The following is a 25,732-nucleotide window of genomic DNA, read 5'->3' on the forward strand; positions in this document are numbered from 1 at the left end:
AATTTGGGCAGAATGCAAGGGAGACAAAGAAAGGGGGTCATCACCCCCCCAGATCAGCAGTCTGAATGAATTCAAAGCTGCCTGTGCTTCTCCGGGAGCCTCTGGTCAGCCTCAGCCTAGGAGGAGCGGTCCCGCTGCAGGGAGGGGGGCTTGGGCTGAAGTCCCCAGGCGGTGCCAGCTGCTGTCAGTGGCTGTCCTTCGGAGCCCCGCACAGGCCAGGACAGGAACCTCCTCTGTCTTTTGAAAGAAGCAAACAGGAAGAAAAAGGAAGAATGAAAAGCGGGCGGGGTTTGCAGGGGGGAAGTTGGTTTTCCTGCGGCACCCAAAGCAGAGGGGCCCGGCGCCCCCACAGCCCAAGCTGCCTGGGGATGTGCCGGGAAGGAGGCGGGGGGCGGGAAGGGGGCAGCCCTCTGTCAGCCTGCTGTCAGCCTGTCCTTTGTGTGTAAAACAGTAATTACAACGGGACACGCTGCCATGCCATGCGAAGGCGAGGTTGCCGGGTTTGCCGGGCCGGAGAATCGCAGCGCGTCCTGCCAGGGACCACGGTGCTGGCAAGTGTCCCCCATCCCAGAGGGCTCCCGGGGGCGTGGGGGCTTTGTCGGAACAGGGAGTGGGGCATGGGAGAAGAGGGAGGGGGCAGGGGGGGAAGGCGAAGGGAGGGGGTCTGCTCTCCTGGGGTGTGTGCGGCCAGCAAGGCAGCTAAAACTGTACCAGGCTTCTCTTCGCCACCAAAGATGCCCAGCGCCCGCGGCTGAGGCGAGGTCCGCGGCGAGCATGGCCGGAGCGGGGACGCGCTGAGCATCCTCCAGCCAAAGCCGTCTGGGTCGGTTAAGGAGCGGGGTCGTGGAGGGCAGCGAGGCTGAGGAAGCGCTTCTGCCTGCTCTGCCTCCCGCCTCCCCCAACCCCGCTCTCTCCCCCAGCCCTCCCCTTCATCCCTGGTGTGTGTGTGTGTGTGCGTGTGGCAGCCAAACGCCGAGGCGAGCGGGAGCGGATGGCGGATTGCACGCACTCCAGGCAGCCGGGGATGCTCGCTTTTCCTTCTGCTGCCTGCAGGCAGGGCTCGGTTTCCGAGCAGAGTGGAGAGAAACCCAAAAAGAAAGCTTTCTATCTAGTGAGGATGAAGCCACTGAAGGAGCCCATCACCACCACCACTAACAACAATGTCTCTTTTGTGATACACTGTCACATAGGCAAGGAGATCAAACACATTTGCAGCAACTGCAGTCGCGGGGAGGAAGCCCGTGACGGTGAGTGCCGAGGGGTGTAGTGCCGAGTGGGTGCAGGAGAGAGGCAGGGGAGCGCGTTGGCTTCTTGCATGGGTGTGCGTGTCCATGGCCGCGCTCCCGCCGGGGGCTGGGATGCTCGGCTTGCCCCTTGGCAGGTCCCCGGGAAAAGGGAGAGGGAGCGCGGGAGAAACGCACTGGGCATCCGTTCAGCCCGTCGATCAGGGAGATGCCAAGAGGGACAGGTCCCCTCGTTTGCCACAGAAGCTTCGTGCTAACAGTTAAGGAACCAACTCCTTCTGGTTTGTTTATTTTTTTTTTTTCCTCAGTTGCTATAGAAATTGCTGTGTGTGTCGGTTGTGGTTTGTTACCGTTCCTGTGAATTTTAGATCAGGGTTTTCGCTCCTCGATACATCAACTTTTTCCTCCTTGTGCTGCAGTAGAGTTTGCTTGACTCAACTCGGTATTTGGAAGGACTGGTTTACCTGGAATCCAGTTAGTGTGATTTTCACCATGCTGTCAAATGCATGGGGGGAAATAGTATTTTTGTTGGGATTAATATAGCGCTCTTCATCACACAACTGTTCTCATCCCTTCCCCCTCTCCTTTTGGGATTGAGCAAAACCTCCAGGTGATATTCAGAGAGTGACAGTGTAATCAATCACAGGTGTTGCTACAGGTAAGTATATGCTTTTTATGTTCCTGGGAATGTAAATATTGGAAGGCAACAATGACAAATTATTTGGATTTTGCCAAAGTCAGCAGTTAGGAGAAGCTGAGAACTAAAAGGGGCATAAAAGCATTCAGGCAAAAAACTGCCTCACAGATGTTACCCCGCATTCTTGTCCAATGTTGTATTACTTTGCTTTGCTGGGTGGTTTTACATGTTACTTGGGATTGAAGGCAGTCAACTAAGGACTCCCTATTAACTGATGTAGTAGACAGATCTAATTTTTGAAGGGCAGGGAAAGGCTTTTTTGTTATAAACATGAATATGAAATTGTCATAATTTTCTGAGCTGAGGTTCTCAGTGGTTGTTGGCATTTCATTTTGCATCTTTTGTTGCAGAGGTTGTTGTTGTTGATGATGATGATGATGATTATTATTATTATTATTATTATTTTAATTAACAAAAGCTGCCTTCCTTTGCTTTGTGCAACAGAGCAAAATATTATTTGGGATCTGATGATCCTTTGTCAACCACAGGTCTGCAGTTTAATGAAGTAACTATGGTTTTGCTAATGTCTCTTTAGAATTAGCATCCTGATAGAGTGATTATAGTTTCCTTTGATTAAACTGCAGCTAAAGCTGAACGGAATTGCTTTTCGTGTAAAGGGGGAAGATAGCCTGAGAAGCCTGGAAACCCACAGTGGGTTAAGCACTCTTACTGCTTATGCCACTACAGCAGAGGGAAGAATCTAATGAACACTGCACAAAATGTTGAGTGTTTTCTTTCCTCTTATGTGCTGCTGGTGACAGCAAGCCCCACAGATATTAAATGAAGGGCTGTGCGCAGCAGCAGTAGGTACTTTACGCTATTAGTGTGGTTTACTTATCCTTAAAAGCAAATTAAGCCATTTGTTTAAAAAAATGCTTTCCTAGATTAATTGAATTGACCTGAAACTCCGCTGCATCAACATCTTTTGCTGGGTTTTTTTTGCAACCCTGTACTTTAAATCTTAGCACAGCAAGAAAAGAGCATTGCTTTCCTCTCCTTTAAGGCTCATAGGTGTGTGTGCATGGATGCTTACAAATGTATAACTCCAGTTACTTGTACCTCTTAATGGACTCGTAGGTGTATATTTAAGTACTTGTTTGCCTTTTTTATATTTGATTATTTGTCTTCAAACCATGAGATACTCTGAGTGGAGGATCCGCCTCTTGACAGGAGATAATCTGCTAACCCTAGAGAGGCAAAGAATAGAGCAGAGGGGCAGCAGATTTCCAGAGCATCTGGTCAGTCCATTTTCACCCCCTTGTTCTGTGGGGCAGAGTTTATTCCACCACATGCAGATAACTGTTAGGGTCATCATTTTAAAAGGCTGTAATACTGGTACAGCCTTAATCCTTTCCTACTAGCATGCACAGCTACAAGCTTCTTTCAGAAAGTGAAGAAGCTGTAGTCCTAGCTATGCTGGTTGAGCACTCTGACTGGCTTCACTCTGACACGTTTTTCAGGGCTGAAAACTGCCAGTATTTCCCTGGTTAGTACCTGTTCTAGGTCTTTTGGAGTTTAGAGGGAAAGGGTGATTAATTAATTGAAATGATTATATGATCATAATATCAGCAGAAGAGATCAGGTAAAGACCTGTGACTAACCCATGTATGGAGAGACCTGTAGGAATCTTGAGATGTCTGTGCATCCTCACAGTTGCACAGTGTAAAGAGCACCCAGAAAGGGGACCTCTCAGTACATTTTATTAGGGAAATGCATATAACTTTGCAATGTGGACACCCCTATCCTCCTATTCAAACCTATATATAGTTTATACATGGTCTTGTAGGCCTGAAATTGCACTGGTGAACCCAAAAGTACTGTGTGGATTCTGTGACCTGAGCAATTATTTGTTGGAACTGTGTACAAAGACCAGGATTCGGTCCTTATAGCATAGGCAAGCCCGTGGGGTACATTGCTTTAATGCTGAAATGTCCTCCAAATCTGGTTACGAGTCCTGGATTCCAGTCATCATCCTACTTTGCATTCTTATTGTATTAATACTACTGCACTAGCAGAACCAGAGAAGGAAAATTCATGCTAAAACAGAGGGAAATCCTTCAAAGACCACTTACTAGTCTAGCAAAAGACAAGACTAGGAGAATAGCAGAAGAGATAGCTGTGAAACCAAAGGAAAATATGGAGGCAGGTGCTGAGTCGTGTTACATTTTAGAAGGGAGGTCATGTAATTTGGAGAGAAGTTGGTGAAGGAGTTTGGACATGCAGGTGGGCTCACTGAAGTAAGGACAAAAGGAGTTGATGTGGATGCAGCACTTTCATAAGGTAAAAAATAAGAAGTGAGAAGCTCAAAGAGAAGCTGGAGGTGACAGTAATGCAGATGGAAGTGGGAGATGCTTTAGCAGAGAGCAGGGTGTTTAAAGCACCAACATCAAGAATTGGGGTGAGAGAACAGCAGAAATGGTGTTGGAAATGGAGAAGTAGTGAAACTGTATATGAGGGAAGAATGAGGCGTGTGGTTTCATCCTGTGACATTTGAGAGGCCACGGGACATCCGGGACAGGATGCCAGGGAGGCAATCAGACATGGTAGACTGAATCGAGAGGGAGAGGTCAAGTGTAGAAAGATGTGAGTCACCTCCAGTGATAAAAGAGCAATCAGGGCTGAGCCCTGAATGCTGCCACAGTAAGGCTGCGAGAGAGATGTTGGGAGGATCAGTATAGTGGAGAGTTGCAAAAGTCCCAAGAACAGACAGACAAGATGTGAGGAGACAACACAAGTAGAAGTATTTTGGAAGAGCCACAAGTATGAAGGGGAATCAAAATACCTTCTGAACTTAAATGCGGGAAAGTGACTGATAAGCTTGTAAAGCCAAAGGAGCCAGAACTACAAGAGATCCAGGTGGTCTGGGACTGCGTGATGCTAAACATCTCCTGGTATGTACAGAGCACTTCTCAATGTACTAATTTCAGCGGCCTCTGGGTGGGTTGTGGCGGTGCTGGGTCATAGAGATGGCATGACTGATGAGCAAGGGAACAGCAGCTAGAGGAAAAAATACAAGGAGAAGAGATTTGGCTGGGTTTTATTTAACATATTCATACACTACAAACTGACTGCAATCCTCAGTCTCCTACACAAGTCTGAGCCTGGATCTGGAATATGGTTTAGATGCATCTCTAGTGTGGCTAGAAAGAACTGCAGGGGTTTCAAAGGCACCAAGAAATAACCTAACATAAAGAGCGGGTGCAGCAACTGAAGTGGGATGCTTTTGATTTTTATAAAGAGGATCTGACAAGTCAGCTTAAGTGGAAAGCAGTTACCTAATAGTGCATTGGAAGAGAGGGGCTGCACAGCGAGAAGGGGTTTGCATCGGAGTGACACATGAGGGTTCTCAGCTCAGTTCCCACCTCTGCAGAGGATCTCTGGGCAACTTCAGATATGCCCGTCCGTGTATCACTCCGTGTGTAAGTTCCATGTCTGTAAAACTGAGGTAATGGGATTTCCTTTCACCTGCTTGCTGGTCTGTAAATAGCTTATGAGTCCTTTGGGTGGCAGGGGGAGGCTGTCTCTTGCCATTTGCATTCCTTGTGCCAAGGACTGCAGGGCTCCAGGTTTTTTTGGGTCTGTAGGTACAAGGGTAGTGGAAATATAAATAGTATTAAGAATAAATATACCCCAAAAGGTTTCATTCAGAGCTCAATCTCAGTCTGCCTGTTGTATGCTCCTATACTTCAGGGTTTTGCTGCTTAAGCAAAAATGGGTTTTTTATCTTATATATGCATGAAAATTAGCATGGACTGAGATACTGTTGCTGTAGGAATTCCATACTTGTTTTTCTTCTCTGTCCCTTTTCTAGCTATTCCAGATAAATATCTTTTCCAAATGAAAAGGGGGATCTGGAGGGGTTGTGTGTGGGGGGGTACATATGAGTGAGATTCCCACCTGGAATTGAAGACTGTTATTTTTTTCAACTGGGAACTTTGAGAACATTTACTTTATCATCACTTGAGAGATTGTCTCTGAAGTGATTATTTTGCTTCCCACAAAAGTAATTATTAAATGCAATAGCTATCTTCTAGACAAGCCATAAGCCCTGCAAGAGCTGTGTATAAAAATGTTTTCCTCCACTAATTCTCACATTATTTCAAACGGTACCTGCTCTTCTATTTCCATCTCTAGAGTGCGCACAGTATGTGGCTATGAGGCATTGCAGTCATTTACAATTGTATCTCTTAAAAATCCTAAAATATTTTGGAGGAAAAAAATTACACTACGCAGAATAGAAAAGTTGGCAAAAAACCCCAGCATACCTGGACCTGCTGTGAAGTGTGGGAAGCTGAAAAACACGTTTGAGGTTTCAACAGCTGATATAATTATTCAATGTGTGCCTTTAGTCTCTGAGGGATAGTTACCTTAAAGAAAGGTGGGGGGAAAGCACAGGCTTACATTGCATAGTGAAATATGTGTCCTTCACAGCACAGATCATAAAATAAAACTGGTTTATTTTTGCTGGTTGAACTCTGTACTGTTTGATTGGGCTGAATACAGTGCTGTGCCAGAGACAGTTCACGAGGCCAAGCAAAAATATTCCACATCCCAACAGGCTGCTGGGGAGCCTGATGGGACACTTTGCTCCCACCAGCATCGCTTTCTGCTTAGGAAGATAACAGCCCAGGCTGAGAATAAATGTGCCTTTTTGGGAAGAAGGTGTGATTCTTATTCATGGTAACTTCCAGATGGCAAAATCCCAAGGCGGGCAGGACACGAAGGTTTACTCCCTTACCAGAGAGCGAGAAGGGCAGAGTCCCAGCGCCCCACTCCCATCAGTGTGTCTTGCACCTTAGGGGACTGATGGAACCTCATCAGCTACCTGTGGTTTTGTCCTGGGATCAGAGAGAATAATGGGTCTGTACTGAGCTGGGGTGGCTGTACATGGCCTGCAGGCAAGGAGGAGAAGGGGGAGGAAGAAAAGAGGAAGAAGAAAGTCAATTTGGGCTCTGAGAAGGTGTATCTCTGGCATACATGCTGAGACTAGCAAATGCAAACAGCTGACTGGTGAGATGTGAGGCTTTCCTTGAACACTAGAACTTATTTCAGTTGGCTAGTCTGCAGTAAAAGGAAAGAAAAGGGATAGGGAAAGAGAGGAGAGATCATATCTTGTACCTTTAAGTCCCAAAATAAAGCTAAAAGAAACACCACTTAGCCTGCAGTAAGTCATCAACTGCTCATGTGCATCTCTGTAGTGATGAGCTCGTGTCCTGCTAAACTGCCTGTAGGAGAAACTGCTGGCCACAAAATAAGCTGGTTGTGCACCATTCTGGACCAGGCTGCCCTGGCAGTGGGAAGTTCACGGCCCAGCTTGCACAGGCTGTCACTCGGCAGAGCTCTGGGCTTGCTTTGAAAAGCCCTGGAAGATGCCTTGGCCAAAACTGCAATATAATTTATATTATTGACTGAAACTGTAGGAACATTATAGGTAGTAAGCAAGGTCTTCACTTTGGTAAATTAGATAGTATGGGGGGAAAAAGGTGTATGCAAGACTGAGTCAAGCTTATGCAAGCAAATGTCTAAATCCCTTGTTTTCCAGTGAAAACTCCTGCACCCTTACCAGAGAAATGTTAGCCACCTTTTCCAGGAATTCTGTATGTCTGTGTCACTGATTTGAGCAGTTTAGGAACAAAAACAACAAAAATGACAGAACTGGTCACAATGGCTCAGCACCGTCTCATTTTTATTACACAGTGTTGACATAAGAACACTGATAAGAGAACACACCAATTCTTTTGGTCTTCGGAGGGTGAACGGCCGGCCTGTTCCAGTCCTGTCTCCTCTCTCCTTTTCAGTGTGGTAACTCAGTTGTCATCTTTTGAAAGCATCTTACCGTCCTGCTCTCTCTCTCTATTCTGAAAACCAAGATTAAAGTGTTGAGATATGTAATCCTCTTAAATGCAAAGACTGGGGCAACACTGGAAACACAATGCAAAATGTTCTTGTGGGGAGTTGAGAAATGCTCTGCTCTAAGTATATGTTGTCATCTTGAGTAGTATGACTAGTCAAGATGCTTCTGTATCAAACTGGATACGTCAGATATACAATACAGAACTGTTTGATAAACCATGAAAGTCTCCAAATTTTCCATGGGTTAAGGGGGGAGGCAGTGCATAAAAAAGGGGCAAGATGCAAAAGATGGCATAGATCATGGAGGAGAAGGTTCTCTTCTTGCTCTGTTATTACCAGAGCACTTGAAAACATCTGATATTGACCTGGCTGAACAAGCTTGGCTTTCTCTGCCATTTTGCATCATCCCTACATCCTATTTTAAGCTTTGACCCCTGCCCAGAGGGGCAGTTAGTTTCCATTTCTGTGTTTTGTCTTTTCTGAGTAGTTTCCTTACTTGCTTAGAGATGTTTCTCTTAGAGGATGGTTGGCATAGCTGGCCTGTTTCTTTTATAAAACTTGAGGTTCTTAAGAAGAAAATGAGATGTATGGAAGTACTTTATTTTACATCCATTATTGGAATTTTATTCATTAATATCATCATTGCCAGTCAGAGCTAAGCAGCAGAAAAATACTGGGTATGTAGGGAAGAGATCAGAAGAGAGAATCTGATTCAGTATTTTGGCATGTGACAACTCTTCTTTATGTCTTTTTGTTTCACTTTTTCTTTCTTTAGTCTGAAATCAGTACTACTTGTATCAGTTCGTGTCATTATAATACCTTCTGCCTCTGTTTAGAAACAAGAGTTAATATTGTATCATTAAAAGCATTGAGAGTTCATTTATGGGCTTCTTGACCTATGAGCAAAACCTATCCTTTTGAGTATACTGCTAGATATGTAACTTTATCATTCGTTGCTGGTACCTCAGCAAGAGAGGTAGACATTCTTCATTAATGTTTGTATTGTAAGAATTTATTTCTTGATTCATTTCAGTGGCTGGTAGTAAATGCATAGCTATTCCTTTGCGTCTTCTAATATTGTCTTGTTTGTAATCAGACAATACTGAATTTGGCTTCCTGCTGTTGTCACCTTATTCAGCCCCCAATTAGCCAGAACATAATTTCAGGAGCACAGTGTACGTCTCCGTGGTACCACCTTGCTAAGAGTCTGCCGGGATGGCTGAGATTAATGGGATGTGTTTGTAGTCCGTTCAATCCATTGTGCCAGGTCTCACGCATCTTCCCAAAGCTGTTGGCCAAAATCCAGCGTCAGGGCACCAGGGCAGCTGAAGGGCAGCATCAGAGTGCAGAGTGGTTAAGCCAGCCCTGGCTGCATATTCCAATGGCTTTCTTTAGAAACTGGAGGATACTGTGATGTTTGCTGTTATCTAGGTAGATGCTGCAAAGAGGTGAAGTCAGAACATACTTGGATGCCCCATTTTTCCTTTGTGACTTACATTTGCATGCTTCTTGGAAAATAACGATGTTCTTGTCATGCCTATGAGCTGGAAAACTGTCCTCTTGCTGGTTTTTGGCTCTTGTGGAGTGACATGAATCTTCACTGGTCTGTTGCTTTTAGTGTGCCTCAGGAAGGACTGAGTGGAGAGGAATAAGGTAATGTCTGATCTTGTCACTGTCATCTCTCTTTGACTTTCCTGTCTTTGGATCCAGCTTGCTGAAGATGAGGCAGGTCTAGCAGAACCCCTGCCTTTGGGTGACATCCTCTGAGTCAAAAGAAGATGAATTAATTGCAGTTGCTCTGAAAAACAATGAACACAGTGTGATTTAAATCAAAGATAAAATCAGTCATTATGAAACCACCTGCTGTAACTTCTTGGAACCACTAGATGTATCATTTTGTCCCGGTTATGCCCACACCACCCTGTCATAGTGTCCAACAGCCACCATGAAGATGTGCTGTTGGGAGAGATCCAGCATTGTTCCTTCCATAGATAGTGGAAGTTTTGAGTGTTTAAAAATCTGGCTCAGGAGTAAAAAACAAACAATTCCCAGCTTTTTTTTGTTCACCCAGAAAAGTAAAATTTCATCAGAAATCTCTGAAGAGGAGGGCAGGTTTCTGCATATGTATGCTTCACAGCATACTAGTCAGGACATGGACCAGGAGCGAGAGACACACGTCCTCTAAGACCTTGGTTTGTGTAAGTGAGATTAGTGTCGCACCCATTTATTTGCACGTAACTTGGAGAGGTTTTCAATCTCAGCTGCCTACTATATCAGCCAAGCCTAAGGGTTGCAATTTAAAACGTACAGCATTTTGTGAAGAGAGGGCCCAGTACATCTGTTAGTTGGAACATTTTTGAAAGGATATAAGGTGTACTTCAAGTCTTCTCTTTCTTTTCTCCTGCCCTGAGTGGTGCAGCGCAAGACTAGGATGACAGGCTTAGTACTGGAGTTCAGCAGATGCCTTCACCATAACTACTTAAGGGAAGGATCTTGCCCTCTGTCATCTTCTTTATGACATTTTTTAGGCCATAAGTCTAATGGCTTTGTGCAAGAAGAGTACAGGGAATGAAATTAAAATGAATCCAATTATTTAATTTATCTTGGGAGATTTTGGTAGCAGAGAATGATTTTTATTTCACCTTGCTTCCTAGGAGAAGTTGATTACCTGTTTGAAAAAACAGAGAGGGGTAGAATTTTAAATCTTTCCTCCTAAAGCTCTGGAAGCACAGAATTATAATGATGGTAACACTGAGAATATCATGTCATTTCAAGAAAGGTATGTCTAGGTTTTGTTACAAAGAGCTGATAACAATATTCTTTATCTTCAGCAGTGGGTTGAGGGATGTACAGCTGCAACAGGAATACCATTGTCCTGAATATTAGTTATCCTTTCAACACATTCAAGAAGCCACAGATGAAAATGTCAGTAAGCAAATGTTGGTATTTGGGATCTTAAGATAAATAGTTAGAATAATCATTAACTACATCCTGACAAAAGAGCCAGGCCTGGAGATGCCACTGTGGTCTACTGCATCCACAGCCCATGTATTAGCAAGCTTCTCTGAAGTATTGGGTATCCATATATTCACATCCACATGGACCACATCCACGGTCCCTAATGTCAACAGCCCATGTCATAAGGATTACGGCACTGGCTTTCTCTCTCTTTGCACATCCATTGGGTGCAGCTGTTGTGATATTTCCAATATTAAGATACTCTAATGCAGCATGTGTGCAGTTCCAATGTGTTGTTTATTTTTTTAACATGGAGACTTTGTCAACCTTGCTTTTGGTGAAGTATATAAATAAATAAAATCAGTAGAAAAGTTATTCCTTCTATATCAGCTGAAACTGAACTGCTATAAAGAGTATGTGTCATGCTGCTATTGAGCTTTATAGCATATCTTTCTCATTTCACTTTCCAATCTGCTTAAAATGTCAACACTGCTAAAAGTTCAGATGCTCAGACTGAGCAGTCAGCACTGCAAATGCACAGACATGTGGATGGATGGATGGATGAAACTATTTGAACCAGAAGTTGAACTAGTATTGAAAGACCTCTCCCCTCTCCTCATCCCATGCACCAGCAAAACAGGATGGTCTCCTTATGCTAGCACAGTGGTTTTATTGGATAAACACCTTAGAAATTTAGGTTCAGCGTGAAGGAAAAATCAAGTGCAGAGGCTTGTCTGGAACTTCAGATGTTTGAATCTTAATTGTACCGTGTTGAGAAATAGAAGAGTGAGATGAGTAAAGCTTTCATTAAAATTTACAGCCCCAAAGTAACTGTCTGCTGGTTTATAGCCATCAGGGTGAGGGGTTGTCTTCTAGCAGTCTGCTGTGGCACTTAAGATGGGATTTGCTGCCTGCTCCAGCATCTGAATTGAGAAGAGCAATTTCTGACTGTCTCCTCACTATGGCTGCCAGTCTTTGACTCCTCTAGCAGCCGTCAGAGAGAATTAGCCACGATACCTAAATGGGAACATAAGGAGGGACTTGTGAGACTCTTTTATGTAGCTTCCCTTCCTTCTGAGTTCCCCCTCGTAAGTGGCATGTACAAACAAGCTAGAATTCAGGACATATTTTCTTTTCTCTTTCTTGTGTGTCATATTAAAATAAGGTTAGCATTTTGTCTTATTCTAGGAAAGTACTCAAGTTATTAATGTGGGCTTGGCTTTCTATGTATTTCTGTCATCCTAGTCAAACATCATTTTCCTTATGAACTTGTGCTGTGTGTGGAAATGCATACGCCTAAAAGAAAATAGGGGGATCTGTAGTTCCAGTGAACTGATCATTCTTTCTCCTGTTCATCTCAAGTTGGCAGAACAGCCAGTTCACTAAGCAGCAAGACAAGCGTCAGTTCACCAACACATTTTCTGGCATTGCATAGAGGATCAATAAAGATGCTTTTGGGCTAAATTTTGATTCGGGGTTGGTTTGGTTTGTTGTTTTTTTTCCTCGGCCTTCTTTGGACATTGGGGCCTGTGTTCTAAATAAAAAAAAAAACACAAACAAACATAATTGCAAGCCTGTATGAAGATGGGTGGTAGTTTTAGAAGTCATCTCTTCTGAAAATACAGAACAGCTGTGTTTAGCAGGCAAATGAAGGTGTTGTTCTTTACCTGCTATGGATTCATTTGTTTCATAATTTTGCATCATTATTATTGTATACATTGTATAGCAGGCTCATTTTTATATGTTTGTGTGTAAGTACCTGTAAGCACATCTGTTTCATTTCTTGTTTTCTCCCTTTGTAGCAAAATGCTTGGGAGATTTGTCATTCTGAGCACCATCACAAACCTTGTAAAGCTTGAGGTACTCAGACAGATGATGTGGCTTAGGCCAGTGTCTGACTTGCGAATTCAGACCAAATACGATTTAAGTAAAGAGACTTTTGAAAATAAGGTTTGAGTGGCAAAGGCTCCAGTTCGATTGGAAGAGCATATGTGCAAGTTTGACCTTTGGCTTGGCAGAAGGGGATCTGTAACACTCGTAGGAAATATATCTTGTAGGAGATATTTTGCCCAAAAGTGATCAGTACTTAAAATTGAGAACACTCTTCCCCATAGGTTGTATGGATAGAGGCAATTTATATTGTAAAAAATGCTCAGAAAGTCTTATGTTGTAGTTGTTGTGGCTTTTGGTTTGGTTTTTCTGCTTGGTAGAAGAATCATGATAACTTTGAGAGGAAACTTTCAGCGTTTAGAGAAGTCAAATTTCATCAGTTTGTTGCATTCTCCAGTGCCAGCAGTGAATGGGTTAAAAGATTAAAAAAAAAAAAAAAAAGGGAAAAAAAAGAAAGGTAATTTTATTTGAATTGTAAGAGATGTCTGATTTTGGTTGGGTTTTATCCCCCTTCTGTATTGAAATGAAATTCTCATGCAGATGCATATCACAGTTACCTTCACAATGTTGTGAAATGGACTTTACTGCCGATGTCATGGTCAAGTGGCTCCATATAGGCAGACCCCATGGTGCTGCTGGGGTGTTCTGCTCGTGTTTGCAGCTCACAACGCACCACTGGTTCCTCTCTTGGGGGTCATTCCTGTCAGTACAGAGGAAAGCAGACATTGAGACCATGTGCTGTAATATCTTCTCTGCCAATTTCTTTCTCCGTAGGTGAATTTTAGCATGGTGGAAAGGTCCCTTCTACAGCTTTGGCTGATAAAGTCCTCTGCCATCAGTAAGAAGGCATGTTTTAGTGTGCAACCAGCATGTCTGAACCCCATGTGAGAAGGACCACACGTAATGCAGTTCATCTCCCCTCACTCCTCCTGCTCATCTCATTAGTTAGAAGCAAAGAGCAGAGAGCCATATTTTACCCTCATTTGCAAAGTTTTGGTAGCCCCAAGGACAAAATACATCCCTAATTCCCAAGATGGTCCTCCAGTCACTACATGGCTTGAGTGAGGCAATCCTAACCCTTGCAACCTTTGCTGTTCACTTTGGTATGGTCAGGATTTCATTCGTTTCTCTCTGCTAACATTATTACCATGTATAAAGCTGCTGAAACTATTTCAGTAGCTTTTTCAATGATCATGTTTTCTTGGCTCCCTGTAGGGTTTTTTTTCCCCCCTTAGCTCTGATCTAAACTCTTTCTCATTTTCTGAGGTATTTCTGGTTGCTGGACTTGGAATTATTCATGAACCTGAAGCTACATGCCCAGATCCTTCCTTTGACTGTAACATTTCTTTGGTAGATGTAGCAATTTGATTACTTGATGGGCTCCATCTCTTTTTTAAAGGCAGCAGTTTTTAAAACCAAAGGCTTTCCTCTAAATCTACTGAACAAGAGCAATAGCCTGCAGAGCTCAGCATCCATAAGATACCCTAGAAAGCTAAAAAAGGAAGGTGAAAAAAGTGAAATCATAGCTATGAAAAGCACACAGAAATACTCAGTGTGTTTTGCCCATCAACCTGCCATGCTTTATTCATGATTGTAAAGCAGCCATGGGCATTTTTCTCCCCTCCGAATATTCAGCTCTGAAACTCGAGCCTCTACCATAAAGGCCTACACAGAAATTTCACCACAGCCAAGGGTCTAAACTAACCATCATTTGTGTCAACAAAAGAATTCTCATCATAATGACAATGAGTGAAGACTATATGTGGCTGCACTTAGGTACTCAAAGTAGAACTATTTAGTCCATATTTTAAATTCCTGAACATGGATACAGGCTGTTTCTTTTCAGAGTCCAGTGAAACTTTTTTTTTTTGCTAGTCTGTTACTGATTATTTTTTTTAACTCATATCTATGCTCATATATGTGCCATTTGGTATAATTACTCTTTTCCTCTTGGCCAACTTCCTATCAATTTCTTTAAAGAACAGAAATAGAAGTTTCTTTTTTACCAAGAGAAGCAATATAGAGTTTGCAAGGGAATGGTTTGAACTTTCTAGCTCTTAAATGAGGTACTTTGTTCCTTTTATCCTGGTCATTAAAGTAATTAAAAACTTAACTTTTTATCTTTATGATGATAATGGTGAGATGGTACCATTGTGTTTAGAAAGTTTATTGTTTGTAATGCTGTTTCCTGAATGGGATTATTTTTAATAATAGGACGTGCCACTTTCAGGTTTCTGAATAAGCTAAAGACATGCCTTCTAAAGTGCACGTTTTCAGTAAAATAGAGTAAAAAATATTGGATATTCCCACTTACGAGAACTTCAAAAGAAAAAGATCAGAAATTGCTCAGTCCATCAGAAGTCCCCTCAGAAGTCAGAAGCATTTAAAATACTTTCTACAGGCTTTCTCAAAATAAATATCCAGCCTTTAGCACTAGCGGTCTGTTTTTGGAAAGGCTCGACCCTTTAATCCCCAAGAGCTTCCCTGATTGCCAGTAAGGGGGCAGTAGAGCAAAGTGTTCTTCGTGAGCAACTGTGTCTGCCCCTGTCCACATGGCGATTGGCAAAATCATCACCCGGTAGCAGAGGCCTCACAAAATGTGAGCAAGAAGCCCGTGGGCTTCCATGGACCGGATACTTTTCTTGGATTACTTTTATATTTTGCAGCTGAGTAGAATTTGAAATTCAGGCTGGTATAAGAGATAAATCCAACCACGCAAATGTAATCTTTCACAGCTTCTTCAAGAAGACACTTTCAATTCGTAGCCAGTCATTCAGTGAAAAAAAAAAAACTTAGGAAAAAATGTAATTTCTTCGTTGGGTTAAATTTAGGAGTTGAAGGTACATGGGCTTCAGTTCTGTTTTTTCTTGTTGAATGGATGAAAGACTCTCCTGGAAGATGTCAGCTTATCTGTCATCCATAGCTTTGGCTTTCAGAAAGAACTTGAGCTGTGATAGATGAGACTTAACTTGATGAGTTTGGGAGTGATTTGCTGCCCAGGGAAGTGGTTGAGTCACTGTCCCTGGAGGTGTTTAAAAGACACGTAGATGAGGTTCTTAGGACATGTTTTAGTGACATTGTTAGTTTAATGGTTGGACTCAATCATCTTAAAGATGTTTTAAAATCAAAATGATTCTATGATTCAAAGACAGTTTGGAATGCTTAACATCAAGTGCCTGCACCGATACCACCAGGACCTCTGAGTCATGGTGCTCAGTCCCATCCATGTATATTGGAGGAGTTACTGGTGTTGCCAGTGGTTGGTGCCCACTTGTAAGGCAATGGTCACAAACACCACTGCAGCTGTTTTTCCTGGTAGCATTTTGCTTGTTAAATGTAGCGTTAGAGCCTTGAATTGCAAATAGTCCTATGGGTATAACTATTAGAGAATCATAGAATCATTTCAGTTAGAAAAGACCCTCAAGCTCGTCAAGTCCAACCATTAATGCAACACTGTCACTAAACCATGTCCCTAAGAACCTTGTCTATGCATCCTTTAAACACCTCCAGGGATGGTGACTCCACCACTTCCCTGGGCAGCCTGTTCCAAAGCCTGACAACTCTTTCCAGGAAGAAATGTTTCCTAATATCCAATCTGAACCTCCCCTGGTGCAACTTGAGGCCATTTCCTCTTGTCCTCCCCTTGCTACTTGGAAGAAGAGACCAACCCCCTCCATGCTACAACCTCCTTTCAGGTAGCTGTAGACAGTGATCAGGTCTCCCCTCAGCCTCCTTTTCTCCAGGCTGAACAGCCCCAGTTCCCTCAGCTCTCCTCATCAGGCTTGTGCTCCAGAGTCCTCACCAGCTTCGTTGCCCTTCTCTGAATTCTCTCCAGCACCTCAGTGTCTTTTTTGTAGTGCTCAGGTTTCTCCTCTGAATTTTTTGGTATTGTGAGATTTTTATCCTTTCTTGTAGACTCTGCAAAATACCTTTTAATGAGGTTTAAAGAGTTGCATTTTTCTAATGCTGTGTGCTAGGGGACACAGCTGGTTGTGAGTAGGCAGGTCAGTTCCAACTTATTGACAGTTTCTTTTCACTCTCAGAAGCTGAATGGGTTGAATGTGGGTTCATCCAGCTCCCAGTGTGTTTGCGCTTAAAGGCTGCTCTGCTCCAGGTCATGCCTAATGGGCTCGGGATTTCCAAGAGCCTGTTTCTGCCATGGTTACTTAGAAAGGGACAGGTTTGTTCAGTAGTTGAGTTTTTAGTGCAGCGGTGTGATGACAGTATGAGGAGGATGCCTTGGACACTATGCTCTAGATGGGGAATTCTGCTTGTAGCTGCTGTTTACCCCAGAACACGAGGTTTTTTTTATGGCAGTCTTTCATAGGATGAATCACATCTCCTTTTTGCTGGGTACCCAGGCAGCTCCGGTAATGGGAATCCATCTACCCGTTCATCCTCTCCTACTTTCTGGGGAGAGTACCTAGCAGCCAGCACCTCATGTCCCTCCTCCCTTGTGCCCCGGGTAGAATATCCTCTACCACAAGTGAAAGAAAGGGACAGTGAGAGGCAGTATCTTCACTCCCCTTTGGTCTCCATCATGCAGAACTGGAGGGGATCAGGCTCTCAACAAATCACAGCTGTGACTAGCCATTTCTTTCAATCCAGGAGTAAAGCAGAAGGAGGTTTGGGTTATTTAATACAGGGTGAAGCCCAAAGTCTTAGAAAAGGGTCTTTGTACTAACCTAAGTATCAGGAGCCATGCTTCCAGTCATGCTTTCTTTAAGACCCACTAGGTCTTGAATTTTTCTTTCTAAATAGCAGTTCTAGTAGGAGAGATGGGGAGTGCTCTCCCACCGTAGTGTGAAATGCCATAATGTTCCCAAGGAAAATGGCAGGTGTGGGCTTGAAGTTTCTCAAGAGGAGGATGAAAATGACCCTGCAATTCTTCTGTTTCCTAAGTAAATACTTTAGCTGCTCTAGCAGAAAAGTCCTCGCATCTCATCCTACTTCCTCTGCTGTGCATCTCCTCCCTGCTTGTTGTTTAGGAATGATAAAAATTCCTTTCAAACTGAAGTTTCTTACCAGACCAATTCCTGATACATTTGGAATTGCCTTCATGTAGCCCCAGGAAAGGTAGGATCTCTGATTTGTCTCTGGTGGCCCTGTTTCTCTCTTGGTTGGCTTTTGGTTGTGCTCCACTTGCAGTGGCTGCTCTCAGTCATTTTTTTGGAGCTGCTGAGTCTCCACATAGCGTTTGTGGTGGATTCTGCTCTAAAAGTGAGGAGCTGCAGTGATATTTATTGGATTTAGTCCCAAATCTGTATGTAATAAACACATAAGTGACAGAAAACGCAGTGAGCGGTAAGAGCAGTAAGGGATAGGCAAAGGAGCTGATATCAAAGAAATCTAACAATCTTTATTTTCTATAATTGCAGGATTTCTAGGGAGAGATTATGTAGCTATTAATAGCATAACCTGATAAAGTGCTTTGGTTATAAGTAAGAATCTTGTGGACTATGTTAAAATACAGAAAATACTTGGTGTTTTGGGAGATTTCATGTCAATAAAGACATGTTGAGAGTGATGCACATAGTGCGGTATAGTTTGCAGAGGTTAAAAAAACTGGCTTTCAGATTGCAATCAGCATGAATAATTAACGTTTTACGTCAAAATGCGGAGATGTTGAAAACAGGGTCCTAAAGGGACTGGACTTCCCAAGCTATTCTTTGCACTTCTGGTCTGCCAAGAGAAATAAATGCACTGAGAAATCGCAGCGGAGAGCAAAGCCACACCACAGTCTGATAACGGTGCTGAAAGTGGCACGTGTAAAGGGCGAGAGGTTCAGTTTACGGATACAATGCGAAGTGCTACGCTGCTGGGGAGTGGGAAATAGTGGGCAGGGGTTTGGAAGATGTGCGTGCTGCTTGGCATGTGAAGGAAAGCTACTGACAGCCTCTTCGTGGCTCATAAAGCCACAACACCAACCCGGTCAGTGCTGTTGCAAATGTTTACATCCGGTGGGAGCTATTGTCAACCCAAGAGGTCATCATCCCCATTTGGCAAGACTGTGTTTAGACTGCTGCGTGCCATGTCTTTTCTTCCATTGGAAAACAGACCTTTGAGAAATGAGGAAAAGTTTAAATGGGCAATTTGGATAGTAAAGGGAGGGCTGATGAAAATTAATTCCAGGTGCAAAGGGAAATTAAAGGAGAGTAACACAACACATTATAATGGAAGAGCAGAAAATGAACCATTTTCCTGAAAGAAAAACAAGGTGCTTTTTTAATTGAAAATGTTCCCATTCAGGTAGAGAGAAGACATGAGTGCTTAGCAATTAAGAGTAGTTGTTCTGTTTTTTTCTCATTTCAAAAAGACACATGATGCGTCTACATCTTGGAATGGACAAAACTGCCAGAATAAAGTCTGTGCAGTCTGAAGTGAAGGATATTCACGCTGCAGAGTTTGAAAGAAACCTTGCAAAAGGAGTTTGATGGAAACAAATCTGCAGAGTAGGTTGTGGATTGGGAATAAGGAATATTATGCTGTTAATTCTTTTTACGTATGCAAAGTTATTGTCGTTAAATAAAATTGCACATTTAGACAATTGCATCTTTAGGGCCAAGATCATTTTCAGCCTGTTAATACAGGTTTGCCCAAATACAACAGAAAGCACAATGTAGCCATTGGTGTTTCCTAGGAAGGCTTAAAATCTAACTTTGTGAAGTAAACCTGCCCATTAAAATAATAATGTGTCTGATTATGAACAAGGAGTGTTAAGAAATGGTCTGAGAGACAACTTGATGTGGTTACCAGTGAGGAAGGTAATACTGACTATCATGGATGGGATGGGTGGGCTTCAGCCTTCAGCTACGAAATCGATCTTGGTACCCAAATACAGTAAGAATGTTTTTTTTCTCTAAAATGGAAGTTGGGTATATTATATATCAGCAATATTAACAGGTGCCCTGATTCCCAGACAGACATGGGAATGACAGAACTGGTTGTCATTTTCCAGGGATCTGACTTTGATCTGCCTGCTACAATTCTCAAATCCAAAAATAGGTGGCCCTTATGTTCTCTGTTACTGGACTTCCTGGAAGTCAACACCCTACTAAAAGATGTGGGAAACTCGTAAGGACATACAAAACAGGTCTGAGATGGCCCAGCTTCTTTTTTGTTGTAGTAGTTGTTGTTTTTTGACTGGTAAATTGACTGTTAGGAAGAACTGCTTTTTGAACTGCTCTTCCTCAGCTTACTGGATTTGTCCATGTCTGATGTCTATGTAGTGCCTTACAGCCCACAAACCTCAACATGACTTTAACAAAACTAAAGCTCAAGCCCAGGGTTAGGTTCAAAATTTTTTTGTTTTTTTTGTTTTTTTTTAAAAGGTAGGGGGAAGGTGCAAAATAAGAAATTAGGTTTCAGACCTTCTAGTGTTTTAAGTCTTTGTAGTATATTTCAATCACATTTGTAAAATTTCTTTTACATCACTTAGATGCAAAATATTTTGATTTGTGGTGCTTTTAGTCATTAAAACCACAAGTTTTGCTTAAGCCCTTCAGTCTATATGAACTTCAAATGTCTTAAGGACTACAATAAAATCTGGAGAGCTGTCTTACAGCCAGCCAGCCTGTGAAAAGCTGTGAAAGCTCTCGGGTTTAGTTTCGCCATTGCTATTGCAGGATGACAGCTCGGACTGAGGAAAGTGGGAGAGGAGTGGGTTGCCCTCTTGCCATAAGTGCAGCTCCCAATGTTCCTCTCTGTCTGAGCAAGATCTTTCAGACCCTGAAAAAAAATAAATCAGAACAAGTTCCCAAAAGCAGCGGGTATCAGCGGCAACCGTGACCCGTAAACATCACATTTGTGGCACTGGCCTCAAGATGAGACCTCAGCACTGTGACTACAGGCACTAATGCATGTGGCAGCTCATTCTCCCAGTTCAGCAGACTGATGAAGTTTGGACTGCTGGGACTGCTTTCCTCTTTGAAGGCAAAAAAACCCAAAATAAATGTGCAAGGCCTGGACTGGTTTTCATTTGTGCAAGTACCACCTTTTTTTGGGAACAGCAAGGGTGTGAAACCAGCCTACGGTGCCTGCTGTCAGCAGTGGGTGTCGCAGCCCACAGCCAGTCGATAGTCATTAGGAGCCAAAAAGGCAGAGAAACCCGGCCAACTTGAGCAAAAGATGCAGTAGCAAAGACAAACATAGAAATCTGGCATTTACTTCTTGCACCGTGGTCTGCTTTTATTCTTGCTGTATTAAAACTGTCATGGGTTTAGGCTAATGCGATTCATTCCTAGCCAGGGATTATTATGCTTTGAATTAGCAGTGCTCTTGAGAGTATTTTTCATGAAAAAGATGAGGTAGTCCTCCTGAGAAATAGGAGGGAGAGGGGAAAAAAGAGCTGTTACTTGGATTAGCTTGGAGCTGTGTGTGTTTGGAGGGGATGAAGGAGAAGGGCCACTACGTTCATGGCTGATGGAGAGCACAGTGGGACTCCCGGGGCACAGATCTATGTGAGAGGTGATACTGAAATTCGGGGGAGAGACATCAAAATATGGAAATGGTTTTGACACTGTGTTTGGCTTTTAATGAACCCATCCTTTGGGTAAATTCCTTTTGACTGCAGTGTGAGTTTTGCCTGACTGTGAATCCATACTCTGAATGGGAAATGCTTCCCAGAGGCAGTGAGAACACAGCTGGTGTGGGATGGAGGGGATGTGCCTTAAAAAGGGAGAGGATTTTTAAGAGGTGTCAGTTCTCCAGGGAATGGCCTCAGCAACTCTGAGATTTAGTAACTGAGGCACCTGGGTAGCAGAAATGATGGCTCAGGATGGGGGAAAGGAGAGAGGCTGAGCAACGAGAGGAATTCCATTACATTCCAGCTGTTGGTTTATGCAACAGTAAGCCGAATTCAGCAGCGCTAGTGTGTCATTCCCAGTTTGCTCAATGGGCCACTTCTACACTCTGTATCCCCCAAGTAACGCAGTAAAGACAATACCAGCCTGTTACTTTCAGCAGCATCTCTAAAAAGCTGCAGTAGTGGAACACTGTGTGATCTTACATTATTTAACCAGAGGCATCTCAAAAATGGAGGCGGGGCTAAATACATCTGGATCTGCATATAGAGTGAAGTGGTCTGTACCCTGGGCTGGTCTTCAAAGCCCAGCAGGTTCCAGTCAAATCAGAAAGTGTAAGGAAATATCTCACTTCCTCTTCTTTCTACCCTTATGGTTTGTTCAGCATAGCCAGCCTTGATGCAGCATGTCCCATCCCCTGTACAGGACAGAGCCTTGTAGTGGGTTCTCTCTATGAGAAGATATTTCTCTAGGCAGCCGGTCACAAAGAGCCAGAACACAAGGAAATGCTTTGCCCAGACTACCTTTTTTTCCTCTGCTTTAAATGGAAAGAGTTTGTTCTCAGAAAAGTCTGTCTTTCTCTCCATTGCCCCAAAGAATATTTGTTTTTAACCATTTATAGTGAAACAGTTGGGCTCGCTCTATCTTGCTGCCTAGTTTGTTGTTTGGTTTTTTCCCTCCATAAAGTTACAGGCAGCTGTATCTGGCAGTGATATTTTAGAGGAAAAAAGAATTGTGTCGCCAATGTTGAAAACAAGCAAAACAGCAACACCAAAATAACCAGCCTTCTTGTAAAAACTGGAGTGGCTCATATAGTATGTCAGTTTGCAGTTCTGATAATGGAACTTCCTTTGTGTTAGAGATGCATCTCCGGCTGTTCCCTTGAAAAGCCACCTAAATTGGGCACATTTTAAGCCTTGGAAAAACTTCCTTTGAGACACAGAAGAATCTGCCAAGCAAAATCTCTGGTGATTCTGTCAGAGTGGAGTGCTCATCACTTCAGAGCGCTGTTTTTGTTGAGGTTCCCAGGCCTGTGCTCATGGCTGAGGTTAATACTTAGCATACTCGAGGTGAAGTAGAAGCACTGGGCTGCTGTCTTCAGAGCAGGAGAGGTGATGGTCTGTGTCCTGTCTTTATGAATCCAGACTGCGTGTACGCGCAAACCACTCAAATCAGTTTTCCTGGCAGTGTCACATTACAAAACAAGCCTGGGAAATTATATCCCTTAAAAAAACCCCAAAAACCAAACCAAAACAAAACCAAACAAATAACAACAACAACAAAAAACAAAACAAAACCAACACCAAAAAAACACCTCCTATATAGTGACTGAATTGCACAGATGGTTTTTTTTGGGGACAGAGAGTACCTGCTCCAGCCCAGGGCTGGGAGAGGTTATTGCAGCCCTGGTAGCTGTGGCATGGAGAGACCCTTTCTCCTGGGCTCCTGGTACCTTCCTCCAGACAGTGTTTTCCTTTCTGGTCCTGGCTTATCTTTCTCTCTGTGCCTCTAATCACAGGGATGTTATTTCTCATAACTATCAGCATAGATTTTCCCTGCAAATGTGAGGCTGGGGGCCATGCAACGTAACTGCACCAAGTGACGACCCCCAGACTTCTCTTGCTTTCATCAGAGAGCAAGGGTAATTTCAATTCTTCTGGGATTTTTTAAAGTATTGAGACTATCATGATGTATTACAGTGTAAGGGTTGCAGAAAGATGAATTTTTTAACAACAGAAGTTCAGTGCAAACCTGTAAACCCTCCTTAGCGAATTCAGCCCCGCGTGTGGATTCTTAAAATTCTCCAAGTCCCTGTGTTAAAAGACAAGTATAAGAATAGGAGGCAAATGAGTGGGCAGAAAAATGGGACTGGAAGGAACCTTCTGAATTTTTAGCACCCTTTCTGTCACTAGGAAATTCCTAATGCAGCCCCTTTTGTAACCCAGACAGTTTTAATGGACATGGTAATGGTAACAGAGGGTCATTATTTATCCTGATAACTATTAGTTCATTAATCCTTCCCATTGCAAAAAAAAGAAGACTCGCAATATTTCTTTTAAGCAGTATTGTGTCATTTTGGGAGAGCTTTCTCTTCCCCAGTCTGTCATGCTTCCCCAGGAAAGGCTGGCAGGTGGACTGTCAGCTGTCTAGAGCGATGCAGAACGATTTGTTAAAGATTATAACTTTGTTATTTTCATAATCCACATTCCTGTTGAAGCTGATTGTTAATACTGATCTTCGCAGCAGATCATTAATTCTACTGAAGAGAGAGAAAATAATAAAAAATACAATTTTTGCCCTTTTTTACTGTTCTCTGTAACCATAGAAAAACTTGACCATCTGTGTGGTTCTCTGATAATTTATTAAAATATTTATTTCACTTCCCGACCCTCTTTTTTTTTTTTCTTTCTGAAACTAAAGCTGAGGAAGTGGAAAGACTGGCTGCGATGCGTTCAGATTCTCTAGTACCTGGGACTCACACGCCGCCGATCAGGAGACGAAGCAAATTTGCCACTCTCGGAAGGCTTTTTAAGCCGTGGAAATGGAGGAAGAAGAAGAGTGAAAAATTTAAGCACACTTCTGCAGGTAATAGTTGCGGTCGGGTTGGCTTGTTAATCTGGTACTGTTTGCTCAAAAAGACTAAAAGCTTGGAATGCAGCCCCATTTGTATATATATTTTAAGGCTGTTGAAGCATGGCTGGGAGAGATTCGACAGATTTTCTAAGAGATCTTTGTTATCAGTTTTTTCTTTCAAAAAACGCCAACCAACATGTTGGGGGCACTACAATTAAATCAGCAGCACACCAAAGCTGTATATTCAGGTTCTGCTACTTGAGCATAACCCAGAAGAAATCTTCTTACATTGATTTAGCAGATTACAAGTAAAGGAAATGGCAGTATGAAATACAATGCTAGTGGAGGATTTATCCACATTAAAACTCCTGTAAGTGCTAATAGAGAAGCAAGAAAAATAATGACAAAGGAGTCGATGTTGAGTAACTTGTGTAACTATAACTTATTTGCAGGAAATATGTGTCACTTGTTTTCCGAGAAAAACAAATCTGTCTTCCTGCTACACTCCTCTTTCTGCTATCACTTCCTAACACTTCTGGTTTAATACTATTTTTAATTAAAGAAATATGGAAAACTGCAAAAACGTGGGTTTATGTTGCAAATTGGTCCGAGCAAGCATCCCAGATTGCGGCACTGCTGCACATGGTGGAAGTTTTTACCTGATGTGTTTGTTTTCAAGTTTTGTGGTCTCTTGAGAAGGTTTCTTTGCTTAGTTCTTCCTAATAATTGCTACATGTGATTTTGTAAGTCTTGAGCCTGGATTTTCTGTGAGAAAACATGAATTTTCTTCTGATTTCTTATTGTTCTCACTAGAACTAGCAAGAAAGCAGTGAGGAACTTGCTCCTGTAAGTGCCAGAAGAGGCTTGAGTTACAGCCCTGTTGCTCTCTGACCTGTTTGTTTTACAGTGGAAGCTTTCAGGCAGGACTTGTCTGCCCCTTCTGGCACCACAAACACCGTACTCCTGAAAATGGCCCATAATTGCACGAGAAGTCTCACTTAGCTAAGTGCGAATTCTTGCATGAAGTTAAATGCAGAATAGGAGTTTTCAAGGTTCATACCCAAAGGTGTTCTTTACTGTGTGCTGTTTTAGCTGCTCTCTGATTCATCAGGCAAAGACTAATGAACTGGAATACATGGCTGTATTACTCTTGAGTAGTGATAATTTTTTTGGCTTGACAGCTGAGAAGCTATTGTCACCAAAAATGACATGTTTATGCAAAACGAAAGTCTTGTCTTTCATGTTCTGTATCAGTCACAACCATAGTGCAGAGTAGCAGGAATTCCATGAAAACCACATAGCTCTTAGGGGTATGTGGATGCTGTGGTGACAACTACTTTGAATCTCATTCTAGCATGCTGGCTTAGTTGGTTACAACTAGGAGGATAACCATGGCAGTTCAGGACTTACCTTGAGTTGCAAAAGCTTGCCTAGTATTTATTTGTATGGTTTGTCGAGCTTCAGGAGCTTGGGCTGAGCTGCATGCTGCCGTGGTTAGACTGATGAGTTTGAAGCTGTCTCAAATATGCCTGCGTAGTCTGCTCTAGGCATTACAAGAAGTGTTACATACATTTGCCTCATTTACCAAAACATTTGCAAAGTACAGAGTGATTAAAACCAGAGGAAAAACATGTATTTCCCTTTCTCAGAGGAAGCTTTACCAGGCATGCTACCAGATCTCCTCCCCTGGTAAAGAGGGACTTCGGAGTGTGAAG

At 42.8% G+C, this 25,732-nt stretch overlaps 1 protein-coding gene across 3 annotated transcripts in view; it reads left to right on the plus strand.

The window, feature by feature from the left end:
• Nucleotides 1–344: 344 nt before the first annotated feature.
• PHACTR1 (phosphatase and actin regulator 1) overlaps nt 345–25,732 on the plus strand; it is a 153,595-nt gene continuing 128,207 nt past the window's right edge. The window contains exons 1-2 of one of the 3 annotated variants that reach the window (XM_082047135.1): nt 345–551; nt 23,865–24,029. In XM_082047135.1, the coding sequence (XP_081903261.1) occupies nt 23,891–24,029 (139 nt within the window). In that variant the 5' untranslated portion in view covers nt 345–551; nt 23,865–23,890. Of the gene's footprint in view, nt 552–1,187; nt 1,248–23,864; nt 24,030–25,732 lie in introns of those variants that run through there. The other 2 variants (XM_082047136.1, XM_082047134.1) reach the window with 2 other exon arrangements.

This window comes from Streptopelia decaocto (genome assembly GCF_964273445.1).
Source record: "Streptopelia decaocto genome assembly, chromosome: 2".
Lineage (NCBI taxonomy): Eukaryota > Metazoa > Chordata > Aves > Columbiformes > Columbidae > Streptopelia > Streptopelia decaocto.